This window comes from Lepidochelys olivacea (assembly GCF_965140295.1).
Source record: "Lepidochelys olivacea isolate rLepOli2 genome assembly, chromosome: 1".
Lineage (NCBI taxonomy): Eukaryota > Metazoa > Chordata > Testudines > Cheloniidae > Lepidochelys > Lepidochelys olivacea.
Window position 1 is genome coordinate 102851072 of NC_140411.1, and position 15700 is coordinate 102866771.

General features: G+C 42.0%; 1 protein-coding gene across 4 annotated transcripts in view; it reads right to left on the bottom strand.

The window, feature by feature from the left end:
* The window catches only part of NALCN (sodium leak channel, non-selective), a 342791-nt gene that overhangs the window by 96012 nt on the left and 231079 nt on the right, over positions 1-15700 (bottom strand). For all 4 annotated transcript variants that reach the window (XM_084629335.1, XM_084629334.1, XM_084629337.1 and 1 more), the window contains one exon: positions 15069-15143. In XM_084629335.1, the coding sequence (XP_084485461.1) occupies positions 15069-15143 (75 nt within the window). The remainder of the gene's footprint in view (positions 1-15068; positions 15144-15700) is intronic.

The window sequence follows — 15700 nt, forward strand, 5'->3', positions numbered from 1 at the left end:
ATTTCAATTACTCTACATGCTTCTTAAAGGCCCCATTCTCCTACATCAGCAACCCTGAGAAGGGGCTTTTCTTACCCTGGCCATCCCAAAAGGGGCTTCCCAGGAGAAAGGGGAAAGCAGTGCAAGTTAATACAATTTAGGTCTCTGCCTTTCTAACTCCAGCCTTCATCTTCTCCACCTACTCCAATGTAGCTGAGCTTGAGTTCCACAGGTATGTTGTAGAGACACAAAACCTCACACCACCCCTACTCTGAGCACAGGGTCCTTGACTTGGCTGATATAATTCATATTTTGATTGTTATCTCCCATCTTCCCTAAACAGTTATTTCCACTTTGTTTCCTCTTAACTATTTAAGACCTCTCTTTGAGGGATCTTCGTGATATAACAAGTGACAAATGTAATATTTTTGCATTGCTAACTTTTAACTCCCGTGTTTATTTAATTTTGGGCCTTTTTAAAATTCTGATGTTTTATTGACCAAATCATGGACAAAAGCAACACCTAAAATCTCTCTTCTCAAAAGTTCACAGTGAAAAGATAAAGAAAAAGAAGCAGGATGCTGTGATTTCATGGCGTTTTCTTCATTTACTCTCTAGACAATCACATAAAAAGACAGCAGCAGGAGTGTCTAGCAGAAGTTATAAAAATAGCATGTATTTTCACAGCTTACTGGTTTTCTAGCTAGTATCTGCTGTTAGAACTGCTTTGGATAAAGAGATGAATACCTGCAGGGCGACACTGTACAGAGACTCAAATCCATCAGCTTAATATCTAGCAGCAGTTAAGGAAGCAAACAAAAAACTTGGATTTATTCAGTGAAGGATATAGTGCCTATCAGCAGAACTATTTAATGGGGTTAGTTAATGAAACGGGTTAAGTACGGGGTTGGTTGGACCATACTCTGTTTTGTCTGTCTGTTCATCTATGCTCCCATGCAAATAGTATCTGTGCACCTTCCAAGTATTTAAAAATAGAAAAGTTGTGTGTGTGTGTATGTGTGTGTGTGTGTGTGTGCGCATGTATGACAGAAATAGAAAGAATTTATGGAACGCTAATCCAAAGGAATGAGTTTTATATTTAGTTTTAAATAAATTAGTGGCCTGGTCATTCTTATCTCTGGCAGGAGTTAGTTCTGTAGTCTAGGTCCAACTCCTGTGAAAGTTCCATCTACAAAACTTATGAGCCTCCTACCAGTTGACAGGCTTTTTTTCACTGGAATGTAGCTGTTGTGAGAGGTCATGAAGGGAGTGATAAGCAACAGCCAAGCCGAGGGGAGGCTTTGAATATTAGGACAGAGTCCTTGCGCTGAACTCTGCATTCACTGGAGATCCAGCACCAGGTCAATGTGTTCATGGAACCTGTGCTAACAAACAGATGGACTGCTGCACTTCGTACCAGCTGAAGCTTTTAACAGGTGGGATGAACAGTCATACTTTCTCTACAGCCAGGCTGGCAAACGCTGACTCGGCCTCCTAACAGCTAATGTAAGCAAAGGACTGTAGGGCACTGTGTGGGTATGTATGTCAAAGTGGGGCTGAACGAGTGGAGTAGTCACACACAGAGAGGACTAGAGGAATGAGCAGAAGAGTAAGTGGGACGTGTACTGGAGACGGGTGAGGAGAGAAAGATGGAGAATACAGTGAAAGGAACAAGAGATTGAAATCCTTATGACTCTCTTTTAAATTACTCGGAACCTAAAAATGGATGTATCAACATTGATTAACAAATCATATAGCTGTGTATACTACAGATATCCGAATTGTTATACACAATGTAAAGCAACATCCACAGTTCATTCTGCAGAAAGGTAATTACTTGGATCATTATCTGTTAGGATCAAAGCTACCACTACAGTCTGAGCACAAAAATGTGCCTGCAACGAAGCCAGGACTGACAGTGCATAGTTCCTTTGACTTGCCAAAAACAGCTGCCTCCACAACCCTACCACCCCCGTGCCCGTGGTGCTGTGAGATGCCCATTTCCCCTAAATTTAGCTCACTTTTCTTCCCGCGTCTCAAGGCAGGTGGACCAGGGCTGGCATACTTTTTTTTTTCTGGAATTATAACATTTTTCTTCTATGTCTGAAAATATGCTGCTATCTTCTTCTTAATTAAAAATAATCTTACTCTGCATTTGTTTTCCTGCACAAAGTGTACTGCTCTTTGGAGATTTTTTTTCTTGCTCAAAAGCATGAAATTATCTGCTCTCAGCCAGGTCTGAAGAGGAAAGGGGATTAAAAACACTGTTTTCTAACCGCATTTAAAAATAATCACTTAACAATGAATAAACAACTGCATATGAATCTAAGGTAGAGGCTACAGATTCTGCTTTCTCTGACTGAACCACATTCAAATAAAACAAAATACCACTGTTAGCAAGAGGGCTGAATTAGGGCTTCTGCAAAATCATAGTATTGAATTGTCTGACTTTCAGATGAAGGAAATGTTGCTATTGCATTAACAGCTGCCCCAATTCTGGAAGGTGTGGGGCACCCTTGACTCCTACTAACATCACAAGGAGCTGAGAATGGTCAGCACCATGCAGTGTATAGCCAATATTTTATCGCCTGAATCTCTTCTCTGAATTAATTTTCCTGCTTAGAAAAACAGTGTCTAAGGTTGCACTACAGTTTCTTGACAGTTTAAATTGATTTATTTCTAGACTATTTGGCAACCTTTTACTGACTCCCTCTTGCATGAAGGGATATATTTTCAAATCCATCTATAGAATATTTATGCCAGAAATGGCCATCTTGCACAATATTCAGAAATTACCAAATATTTTGCTTTTATGTAATATGATGATGCATGATTTAGCATAAATTAGGGGTCCCCAATCTTTAGTACTGTGGAGAGCAACACAGGATCAATGATAAATGCATAGTGAGAAACAAATGGTCATTTGCTCTGTTTCCTTAGCAATAAAATTGGGGACGGAAACGGAAACAAATACTAAAGAAAAAATTGAAAAGCAAAACATACATTCAAGGTTTTTAAAAGTCTGCTGACCTTTTTTGCTAATTATTCCAATTGTTCAAATTTACAGCAGAAGAGTATAGACTCTAATCAACTGTGAGTGGATCCCTGTTTAAAACAGCAAATACCCTCTTTTCCACATTTCCCTATTTTTCCCGCATTTTTGATGGTATCCTAACAGTGTTAAACTGGATTTTATCTGCAGCGTCTCTCCTGTTACCAGTTCAAAAACTCAGAGATGTTTCCCTTCTGACCTTCAGAGTGAGATGCTACCAATGCACTACTAAAATGCCACTACTGTCTTGTTAAATTGCCTTTTGTCGTCTTTTCTTGCAAAGATTCTGAACTGCAAAAACCTGATCCTGCACCAGTGAACTCAAAGGGAGTATTGGAATAGTCTTCAATGGGAGCAGGATCAGGCCCTAAACCTCTTAAAGAGAAGGATGAACAAAAGTGTTGTTCAGACCTTACCTGTAGCAGAAGAACAAAGGCTGTCACCATAAACAAAAGAAAATGCTAGAAAAGGAGTTGTCTTTAGCTCTGACTGCTAGGTATTTGCGGAGGTGGAAAGTACATAGAGAAAATCTCTATTTCCAGCATCAAGGGGTCACAGTGCAGTTTTGTGCATCAGCCATTTGAAAAAGAGGTAACCATGGAAAACATCCACAAGAATTTGACCGCAAGCAGTGGAATCACACCCTTAGATTGTAGTGTAGTCATAAGATGATTTCCTAGTGTTGCTCAGCTGTTTTCAGCTCTTAGCAGATATTCAGCTGAACGAAACCATGCATATAATAACTGATAACATGAGACCGACCGACCTGGCCTGGCTGCCGGTCCTGTCCAACATCGTCCCTCCAGACAGCAGGCAATAAGTCACCTTGCAGAATTTGCTCCTTAAAGTAAAGACATGCCACATCCACCCCTGTTTAAAGATGTGGTTAATCCACCAAGCCACGGGCTTAGCTCAAGGCAACCCGCTTGGACTGTTCCCCTACAGAACCTCAGTATTGCTTTCAGTTGGCATACTAGGCATCAAGAACAAGCTTCAAATGTAGCCAATGCCTATCCCATGAGAGTTCCCTGGTTTTGACCTTCCGTGCCTTCTTTGGGTAAAGCTTAATCACTTCAGATGTGATCAGATGTTCTGCTAATGACCACCCATGACTTTGTGATATCTCCCTGCTGCTGTGGCCAGTTAGAAGATGTAGGCCACATACTTGCAGGCTGCACCTATTTGCAAGAGCTGCCTGATTAACTCATGGACTTGTACAATGCTCTTCCCTCAGCTATTGAATGGTTGAGACACTTAGGGTATGTTTATACTGAAATTAAAAACCTGCAGCTGGCTCATGCCAATTAATTCAAGCTGACTCGGGCTCGAGCTAAGGGGCAGTTTAATTGTGGTGCAGACATTTGGGCATGGGCTGGAGCCCAGGCTCTAGGACCCTGAGAGGTGAGAGGGTCCTAGAACTTGGGCTGCAGGCTGATTCTGAATGTCTACACTGCAATTAAACAGCCCCTTAGCCCGAGCCCCATGAACCCGAGTCAGCTGTCCAGAAATTGTAATATAGGAGTAGAAAACAATGACGTATATTAAAAGGGAAGAAATTTTTTTTTTAAAACCCAAACCCTAGAAGAGTACATGAAACCTGGGAGAATAGAATCAAACTATGAAGTCTGCTAGGGAAACACTCTGTGGATTTAAATTACCTGAGTTTAGACAGGTGCTACAAAAAAGTCAGAGGAAAGTAGGTATTGTAAAGAGAAAGATAAGAGATAAGTCTTCAAATATTTGAAGGGTAAAATAGGAAGGATATATTATAGCCAGTACTGGTAGCTCCACCAATTATTAAGGTTGCCTAACACTTCCCATTATAAGACCCTGTTTTCAGTTGCTTATACTTAGTCAAACTTGAACCATTTGAACAGAAATTTTCATAGATTCATAGAGTGTGAGGTCAGGAGGGACCATTAGATTACCTAATCTGACCTCCTGTATACCACAGGTTAATAAATTTCACACATTTACCCCTTTATTGAACCCAAACTGAAGCATCATTTGTGTCTGACATATCTTCAAGAAATGCATGTAATCCTGATTTTAATACTCCAAGAAATGCAGAATCTATCATTTCCCTTGGTAGTTTTTTTCAATGGTTAATCACTCTCACTGTTAACAAATTGTGTCTAATTTCTAATTTGAATTCATCTGGCTTCAGCTTCCAGACATTGACTCATTTTATGCCTTTCTCTGCTACATTTAAGAGCCCTGTAGTATGTGGAATTTTCTCCTTGTGAACAAATTTGTACAATGTAATCAAGTGACCTCTCAATCTTCTTTTTGATACGCTAAATGTATTGAGCCCTAAGTCTTCCACTGCAGTTTCCTCCAGCCTTCAAATGATATTTACGATATTATGATATTTTCTACACCCTCTCCAATTTTTCAACATTCTTTTGAAACGGTTGACACCAGAAATGTATGCAGTATTCCAGTATCAGTCTCACCAATGCCGTATCCAGAGGTAAAATCACCTCCTTACTTCTACTCACTACTTCCCTGTTTATATATCCAAGGATCCCATTACAACTTTTTTGCCACAGCATCGCACTGGAAACTCATGCTGAGTTGCTTGCTCTCTATGACCTCTAAGTAATTTTCAGAATCACTGCTTTCTGGGTTACAGAACCTCATTTTATAGCTATGGCCTGCGTTCCTTGTTCCTAGATGTATAACTTTGCATTTGGCTGCATGAAAAAGCATTTTGTTTGAATGGGCCCAGCCTATCAAGCAACCCATACCACTCTGTATGACTGCCCTGTCCTCATTATTTACCACTCCACCTCTTTGTGTCATATGCAAATTCTATCAGCTGTGATTTTGTATTTCCTTCAGGATCACTGATGAAAATGTTGAATAGCACTGGGCCTAGTACTGATCCCCACAGAACTCCACTAGAAACAACCTCATTCAATGATGATTCCCCATTGACAACTATTTTGAGGTCAGGTTTCAGAGTAGCAGCCATGTTAGTCTGTATTCGCAAAAAGAAAAGGAGTACTTGTGGCACCTTAGAGACTAACCAATTTATTTGAGCATAAGCTTTCGTGAGCTACAGCTCACTTCATCGGATGCATAAAGTGGAAAGTACAGTGAGGAGATTTTATATATACACACAGACCATGAAAAAATATACATTGTAAGGAGAGTGATCACTTAAGATGAGCTATTACCAGCGGGAGAGTGGGGTAGGGGGAGAGAAAACCTTTTGAAGTGATAATCAAGGTGGGCCATTTCCAGCACATTTCCAGGAGTTAACAAGAATATCTGAAGAACAGTGGGGGGGAAGGGGGCAGGAATAAACAAGGGGAAATAGTTTCACTTAGTATAATGACTCAACCACTCCCAGTCTCTATTCAAGCCTAAGTTAATTGTATCCAATTTGCAAATTAATTCCAATTCAGCAGTCTCTCGTTGGAGTCTGTTTTCGAAGTTTTTTTGTTGAAGGATAGTCACTTTGAGGTCAGAAATCAAGTGACTAGAGAGATTGAAGTGTTCTCCGACTGGTTTATGAATGTTATAATTCTTGACATCTGATTTGTGTCCATTGGTTCTTTTACGTAGAGACTGTCCAGTTTGACCAATGTACATAGCAGAGGGGCATTGCTGGCACATGATGGCATATATCACATTGGTAGATGTGCAGGTGAATGAGCCTCTGATAGTGTGGCTGATGTGATTAGGCCTTATGATGGTGTCCCCTGAATAGATATGTGGGCACAGTTGGCAACGGGCTTTGTTGCAAGGATAGGTTCCTGGGTTAGTGGTTCTGTTGTGTGGTTGCTGGTGAGTATTTGCTTCAGGTTGGGGGGCTGTCTGCAGGCAAGGACTGGCCTGTCTCCCAAGATTTGTGAGAGTGATGGGTCCTCCTTCAGGATAGGTTGTAGAACCTTGATAATGCGTTGGAAAGGTTTTAGTTGGGGGCTGAAGGTGACGGCTAGTGGCGTTCCGTTATTTTCTTTGTTGGGCCTGTCCTGTAGTAGGTGACTTCTGGGTACTCTTCTGGCTCTGTTAATATGTTTCTTCACTTCAGCAGGTGGGTATTGTAGTTGTAAGAATGCTTGATAGAGATCTTGTAGGTGTTTGTCTCTGTCTGAGGTTGGAGCAAATGCGGTTGTATCGTAGAGCTTGGCTGTAGACGATGGATCGTGTCGTGTGGTCAGGGTGAAAGCTGGAGGCATGTAGGTAGGAAGAGCGGTCAGTAGGTTTCCGGTATAGGATGGTGTTTATGTGACCATCGCTTATTAGCACCATAGTGTCCAGGAAGTGGATCTCTTGTGTGGACTGGTCCAGGCTGAGGTTGATGGTGGGATGGAAATTGCTTCAAGCATGGTGGAATTCCTCAAGGGCTTCTTTTCCATGGGTCCAGATGATGAAGATGTCATCAATATAGCACAACTAGAGTAGGGGCATTAGGGGATGAGAGCTGAGGAAGCGTTGTTCTAAGTCAGCCATAAAAATGTTGGCATACTGTGAGGCCAAGCAGGTACCCATAGCAGTGCCGCTGATTTGAAGGTATACATTGTCCCCAAATGTGAAATAGTTATGGGTGAGGACAAAGTCACAAAGTTCAGCCACCAGGTTTGCTGTGACGTTATCGGGGATAGTGTTCCTGATGGCTTGTAGTCCATCTTTGTGTGGAATGTTGGCATAAAGGGCTTCTACATCCATAGTGGCCAGGATGGTGTTTTCAGGAAGATCACCAAGCTACGAAAGCTTATGCTCAAATAAATTGGTTAGTCTCTAAGGTGCCACAAGTACTCCTTTTCTTTTTGCGAATACAGACTAACATGGCTGCTACTCTGAAACCTGTCATTATGCAAGGCTCTGCATTTAGCCGTATGGAGTGGAAATCTATGAAGTTTTGAAGTGAGCTGTAGCTTATGAAAGCTTATGCTCAAATAAATTGGTTAGTCTCTAAGGTGCCACAAGTACTCCTTTTCTTATTTTGAGGTCTGTTAGTCAATTCTTAATCCATTTAACGAGTGCTCTGCCGATACTGAATATTGCTAGAGAGACTGGCTGGGTTTTCCCTATCAGGTGTCTGCCCTTTTTCTTTCTTTCTTTTTTTTGTTATTGCAAGATTTCAGATAACATTATTCAGCCATTTCTGAGGACTAGGCTAGGGAAACATTAACATTTTGCCCATGTTAAAAAAAACCCCTCCTGGTGACCCTTTTTAGAGATGCTCTAGTGCCCCCCATGTTTTGGAGAAATTTGTCAGTGATGTAACTTTTTCTGCTTCTGTGAAGATCCACAGAAATTTGCCCAACTTATAAGTTTCTGAAAAATTGCAGTTCACACATGCTCAGTACAAACTTGTTAGAGGTCCACAGCTTAATTTTCCAAATATGCCATCTGCATTGGGTATGCTCCAGCCTGGGAATACAGGCAGCTGAGAAGAACTTGCCCTGCAATTGCATTTCTAGGTTGCTATGGGCCAAGGCTTAGGCCTGAGAGCAAGGAAGGGCTCAAGCAGTGGGAAGGAGGAAGACACCTGAATTCTATGCAGTGAGGACAAGAGCTAGACATTGGAGGGCAGGAGTAGAAGATTGGGACAAGAAGGTCAAGGGGAGACTGGGAAGACGATGGTGGGGGAGAGGAAATGAGGAGTGGGGATGGGGGGACTGAGACAGGATGGGGGGCAGAGGAGACTGTGACTGGGAACCAGTGGGTAGTGGGGATATTGAGATCAGACAAGAAGCTGGAGGAGAGAGTGGGACTGGCTAGGCATGGAGACTGGGACTGGGAACTTGGGAAGGGAGACAGGTCTTATGATAAGTCAGGTTCCAGAAGAACAGGGAAAGAACTGGGACTGGCTGGGCAAAGAGACTGGGACAAGGAGCCACATGGTGGTGGTGGGAGAGGCACTGGAGGAGGAGCCCTCAGGGGGAGGGTTAAGACCCAGTAGAGACAGGTAATATGAGTGTTGAGGTAACTGGAGGTTGCGGGGAGAGACAGATCAGACAAGGAACTGAGAGGGAGAACTGAGACCCTCTGGACAAGGAGACTGGGGACAATGAGCCAGAGAATGGATGGAGAAGGAGACTGAGAGCAGGGGAGAAGAGTGAGTGCTGATGGGGTGATTGGCACAGGGAGTCCCAAGTGGGGGAGACTAGGACTTGCTGTGTAAGGAGACTGCGTATGGAATGAGAATCCTGAGGAATGGAGAATGGGATTGAGATGCTGAGCCACGGGTGTGGAAGATACAGGACAGGAACAGGTTGGAAGGATGGGGCAGAAAATATCAAGCTTTAGGAGAATGGACAGAAGGGTCTGTGTCCACTAGAGCACGCTCCCCTCCAGAATCTGGACTGGAACCCAAGATTTCCATGTCTCAACATTCTTCTGCTGTTGGTAAATATCACTGAAACCCACTGGCAAAGGGGGGTCATCATCCTATGACTCCATCACCCCCCTCTAGTGCTTGTCCATATAGAGGATGACAAACTACCACTGCCAGCAGTGATTCCGTTAGCTCAAATGGCAAAAGTCTGCATGTTGGATATAAGGGTTCTAACCTTGCTGATGACCCAGGTTGGTGTAACCATGAAACCATACAATGGAACTGATGTTTTTTTCAGTTTGCTTTTTTAAAAACTAGGACATTACACACAACAAAACTATGTTAAGTGAACATTAAGGTAGGAAAGCCAGGTACTGAAAAGTTAGTAAATGCCAGATTTAGGAATCCCGGTGTAACCTTACTTTGTCCCTGTGGCAGGGTGCTGCTCGAGAGGCCTTAATCAGCTCCTGCCACTCCAGCCCCAAACAGGGGGATTGGATTGGGGCTGGGTAGATAGCCTGATGCTTGCTTGGTAACTGACCACACCTGCCAGCCTCATTAGCAGGAGCTATTAGGCTGGGAGGAAGTGGGAGCAAAGGGGGGTGGAGGCCAGGAGGCGAGGTGAGGCAAGACGAGATGAGACTCAGACTTAGACTCAGAGGGAGGTGGGAGTCTCCTAATCTGTTGCTGGCCAGGCCTGTGGTAGACCAACCTGTTGTAAAAAACCTTTATATAGTTGGAAACAGGTGGTGCGGACTTGATCACAAATAAAGAACACAAGTGTTGCACCAGCCTGAAGTGTACCTGAGTCTCTGAGAAGAGGGGGAGAAGGGCCGAACTGGAGGGGCACGGCATAAGCCCCGTTACAGTCACCCTTGTGCAAACATATTATGATACAGCCTTGAATTACATGATCCCAATGATATTTTCCCACAGGACCTGAGCCTCATCCAGTGCCCAGGATGGGTCTGCTCTGGGAATGAATCATGTTTGTATAGTGAAGAAGTGTCTGTAGAACCCTTACTTCATTTGTAGCAGAAGTTGGACGGTGTATAGTGAATGAGGCAGGGAACTGCAGGAAGAGAAAGGATAATCTCCAGGTTAAAGCAACTGAATACTGCCCTCAATAACAGAATTGTTTTGTTGCCTCTGCCACTATGTTCTTTTCTGATGCTGGGAAAGTCACTTAAATCAAATTTTTCCATAAGTGGTCACTAACTGTGTATTTCATTTTCTGGGTGCCCATTTTGCAGAAGTGCTGAGCACTCACAGCTGCAACTGAAGTCAACGGGAATTGTGCTTTCACCATATATTGTACTATATAATGCTAAGTACTCTGGAAAATCAGGTCCTAGACTCTGAGATGATGCACCTAAAATTAGTGGATACTTTTGGCCTTAGTTTCTCTGCGTCTCAGTTTCTCATCTGTAAAATGGGGATAATTCTCTTAACTCACAAGGATATTGTGAAAATAAATTCATTCATATTTGAGTAGCACTCAGATATTGTAGTGATGAACACAACAGAAAAGCTCACAAAGAAAATAGTAATTCTGTCTTCAGAGCAGGATTTGATTAGTATGGAATAAACAAAGCCTGGGACCACCCACTGAATAACAAGGAGAAAACAAAATACTGAACAGCTGCTCACTGAGTGTGCATTGTCCATTCTTTGTACTGAATGAGGCATGGGTCTTTGAAAAAAAAACCTATGTAATTAAAGCATGCCTCATAATGTGTACACACAACTTTAATTTTGGCATTTCCTAACTTTTCAGTGCTTGACTTTCTATTGTTAACAGTGTTCTCTTAATGTAGCTTTTTAAACGTAATACATATATTTACTGAACCAACAATAATACCTAGCATTTACATATCATTTTACATTTTCAGAGTTTGTTGTACATATTGATTAGACTCCCCAGTAACCTGATAGGTATGTAATATTATAAATACAAATACATGTAATTAAGAAAATAAGGAGGAAGATGCAGGTGATTTCCTAAAAGGAATGAGTTGCTAGGCATAATTTCTGGCCTGAAGGTGCTACTACCGGTCAGTGACTCATTGTCAGAAAATGCCCTGTGTCTCAATCTTTCCAGCTATTATAAGCAGAAAATTACTCCTGTGGGAATTCTGCACCACTGCACAATGCAGAATTTTGCAGAAATTTATGTGTGCACAGAATTTCCTTTTTTTCCCCACAGAAGTGGGTTGCAGAGATATTGACCGCCGCTAGGAGCCACTGGACCTGGCAGAGCCCAGCTCACAAATAGAAGACAAGGCCAGGGGGAGGGAACTGGAGGTTCCCAGCAGCTGCAGTTCCCAGCATGCCCTGAAGGAAGGATGTGGTGGTGCACAGAAAACTCTGTGCAAGCCCACTACTCAGCATCAGGCTGTTTCTCCCTCTGGATCCCTGGGATGTGGGGGGGTGGGTGGGGTGGGTAGAGGGTGTGAGTGTCTGGACTGGAGGGTGCAGGGGCACAGCTGGGCTCTGGGTGTGTGTGTCTGGATTAGGGGGGCAACATAGCTGGGTTCGGGGGGGGGTAGGGGATGTGAGTGCTGGGCTTGTGGGGGGGCAGAGAAACAAGAACTGGGCTGTCATAGGGGTTTCTTTAACTCTCTACTCCTGGGGGAATTTTTGTGTGTGTCTGTATTGTTGCAGACATATTGCTGACAGGTATTTTGAAATAAATTACCAAAATAACTGAAACTGGTGTGATTATATAGTGTTATTTGTACATATAGTAAAATTGTATATACAGTAAAATTTGCAGAATTTTAAAATATTTTGCGTAGAATTTTTAATTTTTTGGTGCAGAATTCCTCCAGGAGCAGAAAATGAAAAAACAAAACCAAAAACCCAAAGCAAACACATCCCACGCAAAACAGGCATGTGGATTTTCTAAAGGGTGATGCATTTTTATCTGGTATACAGGACATTTCTAGAGAATCAGTGACTTGTAAATTAGCTGGTCTGTTGCTTGCATCATTTCCTGGGATTCCATTCACCTTTTAATTAAAGACAGAAAAATATATTTTTTTCTATGCAATGATACAGAACCATTTTCATTATAGATATGCTCCCGATCAAAAACAACAATTACCCCACAATCTTTTTCTCCTTCTCATGATCGGTTTATAATGGAGAAACCAAAATGTCATTAAATTAAATACTCTGCTTTATCTTCTGTGATAAGAAAACCAATAATTCAGTATAATAGTGCAAAGCCCCTATCAGCACTGAGCCTGGGATGCCATCACATTTACCTCAAGGGAAACTTTCCTCCTTGAGTCCTTTAATCGGTTGCACAATCATTAATTTCAAAGCCACGTTTTTCATGGTTTTCACTGTAAATACTCCTTTAATCAGAAAACACCACCTATAGTATTAATTACTTTTGTGTAAAATATATGAAGGGAAGACTTTTAACATCACTGAGCGATCGTCTGTAAAAAAGGTTGTTTTAAACACAGAGAAACATTAAAAGCACGTGCCACAGCCTTGTGACTAGTAGTAACATTTTCAAAAGCACCTTCGTGACTTAAAAGCCGAAGTCCTACTGCCTTTCAATGAGACTTATAACCTCAGAATTGCAATGCCTGTCAGATGAGCCCGTGTCTACGCTACGAGCGAGGAGTGTGGTTCCCCTGTGCATGTACACCTACTCACGCTATTTCTCATGGAGCTAGCATACGTACAAATCGCAGTGTAGCTGCACCATCCTGGGCAGCGGCAGCGGAGGCCCAGCTGACCCATGGTGAGTATGTACCCACCACTTTCAGGTGGGTTCGTACATGGCACAGCTCAGCCGTGCCTCTGCGGCCATCACCCAAGTTATTGCAGCTATGCTGCTATTTATATTTGTGCTAGCTCATGGAGTGCCAGTGTGAGTTTGTGTACACGGGCAGGGGAATCACATTCCTAGTTCATAGTGTAGACAGAGCCTGAGCTGAGCAATGCCTGAATACCTTTAAAAACCAGGGCCTTACGCACCTTCGAAAATTTTCCTGTAAGACATTAGTAATGGGTAACTTGCTTCCTACACACCTAAGTCATTTTTATTGCAGGTCATTTTAGCTTATATGGTCTTCTGAGAGGCAAAATGCATAATCTGTTTTGCTCTACTGTATTACCAAGATGATCTGATGTAAGGCCCCTATTCAGCAAGGTTTTTAAGTATATGAATAATCTTTAAGCTTATGAATACTCCTATTCAAGACCAGTTTTCAGATTTCCTAGTGCCAGTAAAGAGTTCCCCTTGCAATGGGCATATTATCAGAAACAATTTAGTTCAATCTCATGTGACAAAGTTTCTCCTCTACTTTGGTGGGTCTTGAGCTTATTGGCGGATTTGCTCACCTTGGAGCTTCACGGCAGCGCTCAGTTTGGCCGTTTTTCTGAACCCACAGTTCAGGTCAACTCCTCCTGTGTCTGACCAGGAATTGTGAGGTTTGGGGGGAAACCAGGCCGGCCCTCTATTCCGGGTTCCAGCCCAGGGCCCTGTGGAATGCAGCTGTCTAGAGTGGCTCCTGGAACAGCTGTGTGACAGCTACAACTTCCTGAGCTACTTCCCCATGGCCTCCTCCCAACACCTTCTTTATCCTCACCATAGGATCTTCCTCCTGGTGTCTGATAATGCTTGTACTCCTCAGTCCTCCAACAGTCCGCATTCTCACTCTTAGCTCCTAGAGCCTCATGCTCCCAGCTCCTCACACGCACACCACAAACTGAAGTGAGCTCCTTTTTAAAACCCAGGTGCCCTGATTAGCCTGCCTTAATTGATTCTAGCAGCTTCTTGATTGGCTGCAGGTGTTCTAATCAGCCTGTATTAATTGTCTCCAGAAGGTTCCTGATTGTTCTGGAACCTTCCCTGTTACCTTACCCAGGGAAAAGGGACCTACTTAACCTGGGGCTAATATATCTGCCTTCTATTACTCTCCTGTAGCCATCTGGCCCGACCCTCTCACACTTGCAACACATAGGTGAGGCAGAATATTGGATCATCAATAAGCAATGGTTATAGAAGTCTGCTAAAGAACTTGAAGTATTTCTGTAATACTATTATTTGCAAGTGCCACAAAGTGATAGAGATGTCTCCGACAATATCATTCTTGAAAAAAATTCAGGTACAAAGGAAGAACAGCCCATGAATCACCTTTGAGCCCACAGCCATCCTTAGGCCAGTTAACAGTTTGTAGTAAACAATCACATACAAAATAAATGCAACAAATGAATTACTTTAATCCCCAAAGCAAAAGAAGAGCAATCCATATGAAGAACATTAATAAGAGTTAATTTGGCACACCATCCCTAATTTAGGTTTTCAGTGTAAATAATCTAAGCGCATTAGTTAACCTTTTTTTTTTAATATATGAAAGAGAATAATTCTACACAGTATTTTTTCAGTATTTTAGAGCAGAAAAAAAGGTCCATTGATGAAATAGTTCTCCATTTCAGCCCTAATCCTGCAACAAGTTTTGTCACTGATCTCAATCGGAACAGGATTAGGCCCTTCATCTTAATAATTATTTAGTTAAATGGATGAACTTACCTGAAATGTGAACAAAAAGCCAATAATGATAGGTGAAATGAAGCCATTCTAAGATGAATATTACAAAATGTGCAATTACGTATACAAAATCCACATTTTTAGCAGGGGATTGGTGGGCATGATTATTCTCTAATGCAAATATTTTCCAGCATGAAAAAAACATAAAAGAACCCAAAAAACACTCTTACTTGTTTAAGCTTCTTTAGATCTTCATCAAGTTCCAAGTTGTCCAAAATAACAGCAACAAACAAGCTGAGCAGAATCTATAAAACAATTAAAAGTATTTTTTAAAAAGTTTGATTTCCCTTAAGAAGCAATATTAAATACTGTGGGTGAAATCCTGACCATACTGAAATACATGGGAATTTTGCCATTGACTTCAATGGGGCTAGAATTTCACCCTTTGTATCTACTAGTTTTTTTATAGTTAGTATATTATATTTAGCTGTGTATACAATAGTTAAACAAAATTACAATTTGAAGATTTTAGACTCCATGATCAATCCATTATTTATGTTTAATGAATATCCTTTGAAATGTACCTAGCAGGAGGAAATCACTTAACATTAATCGAAGTTATTATAACAAGAAACAAAGTGTAATCCTGAAGTAGCTCTTAGTAGGAGAAATACTACAAAACTACATTATGCAAGCTACCGCAACATCCCTTGTGCTAAGCAGTGGAGGGTATGGGAGTATGTTTGTCTGTGAGCCAGGGGCCAGTGAAGCTCAAGGTATGACTGATGCTAGCTGAGAAGGAGAAAGGTCAAGGGTGACTAGAGGGGAATGCACAGATTCAGTACATCCCCTCAGCTAGGCC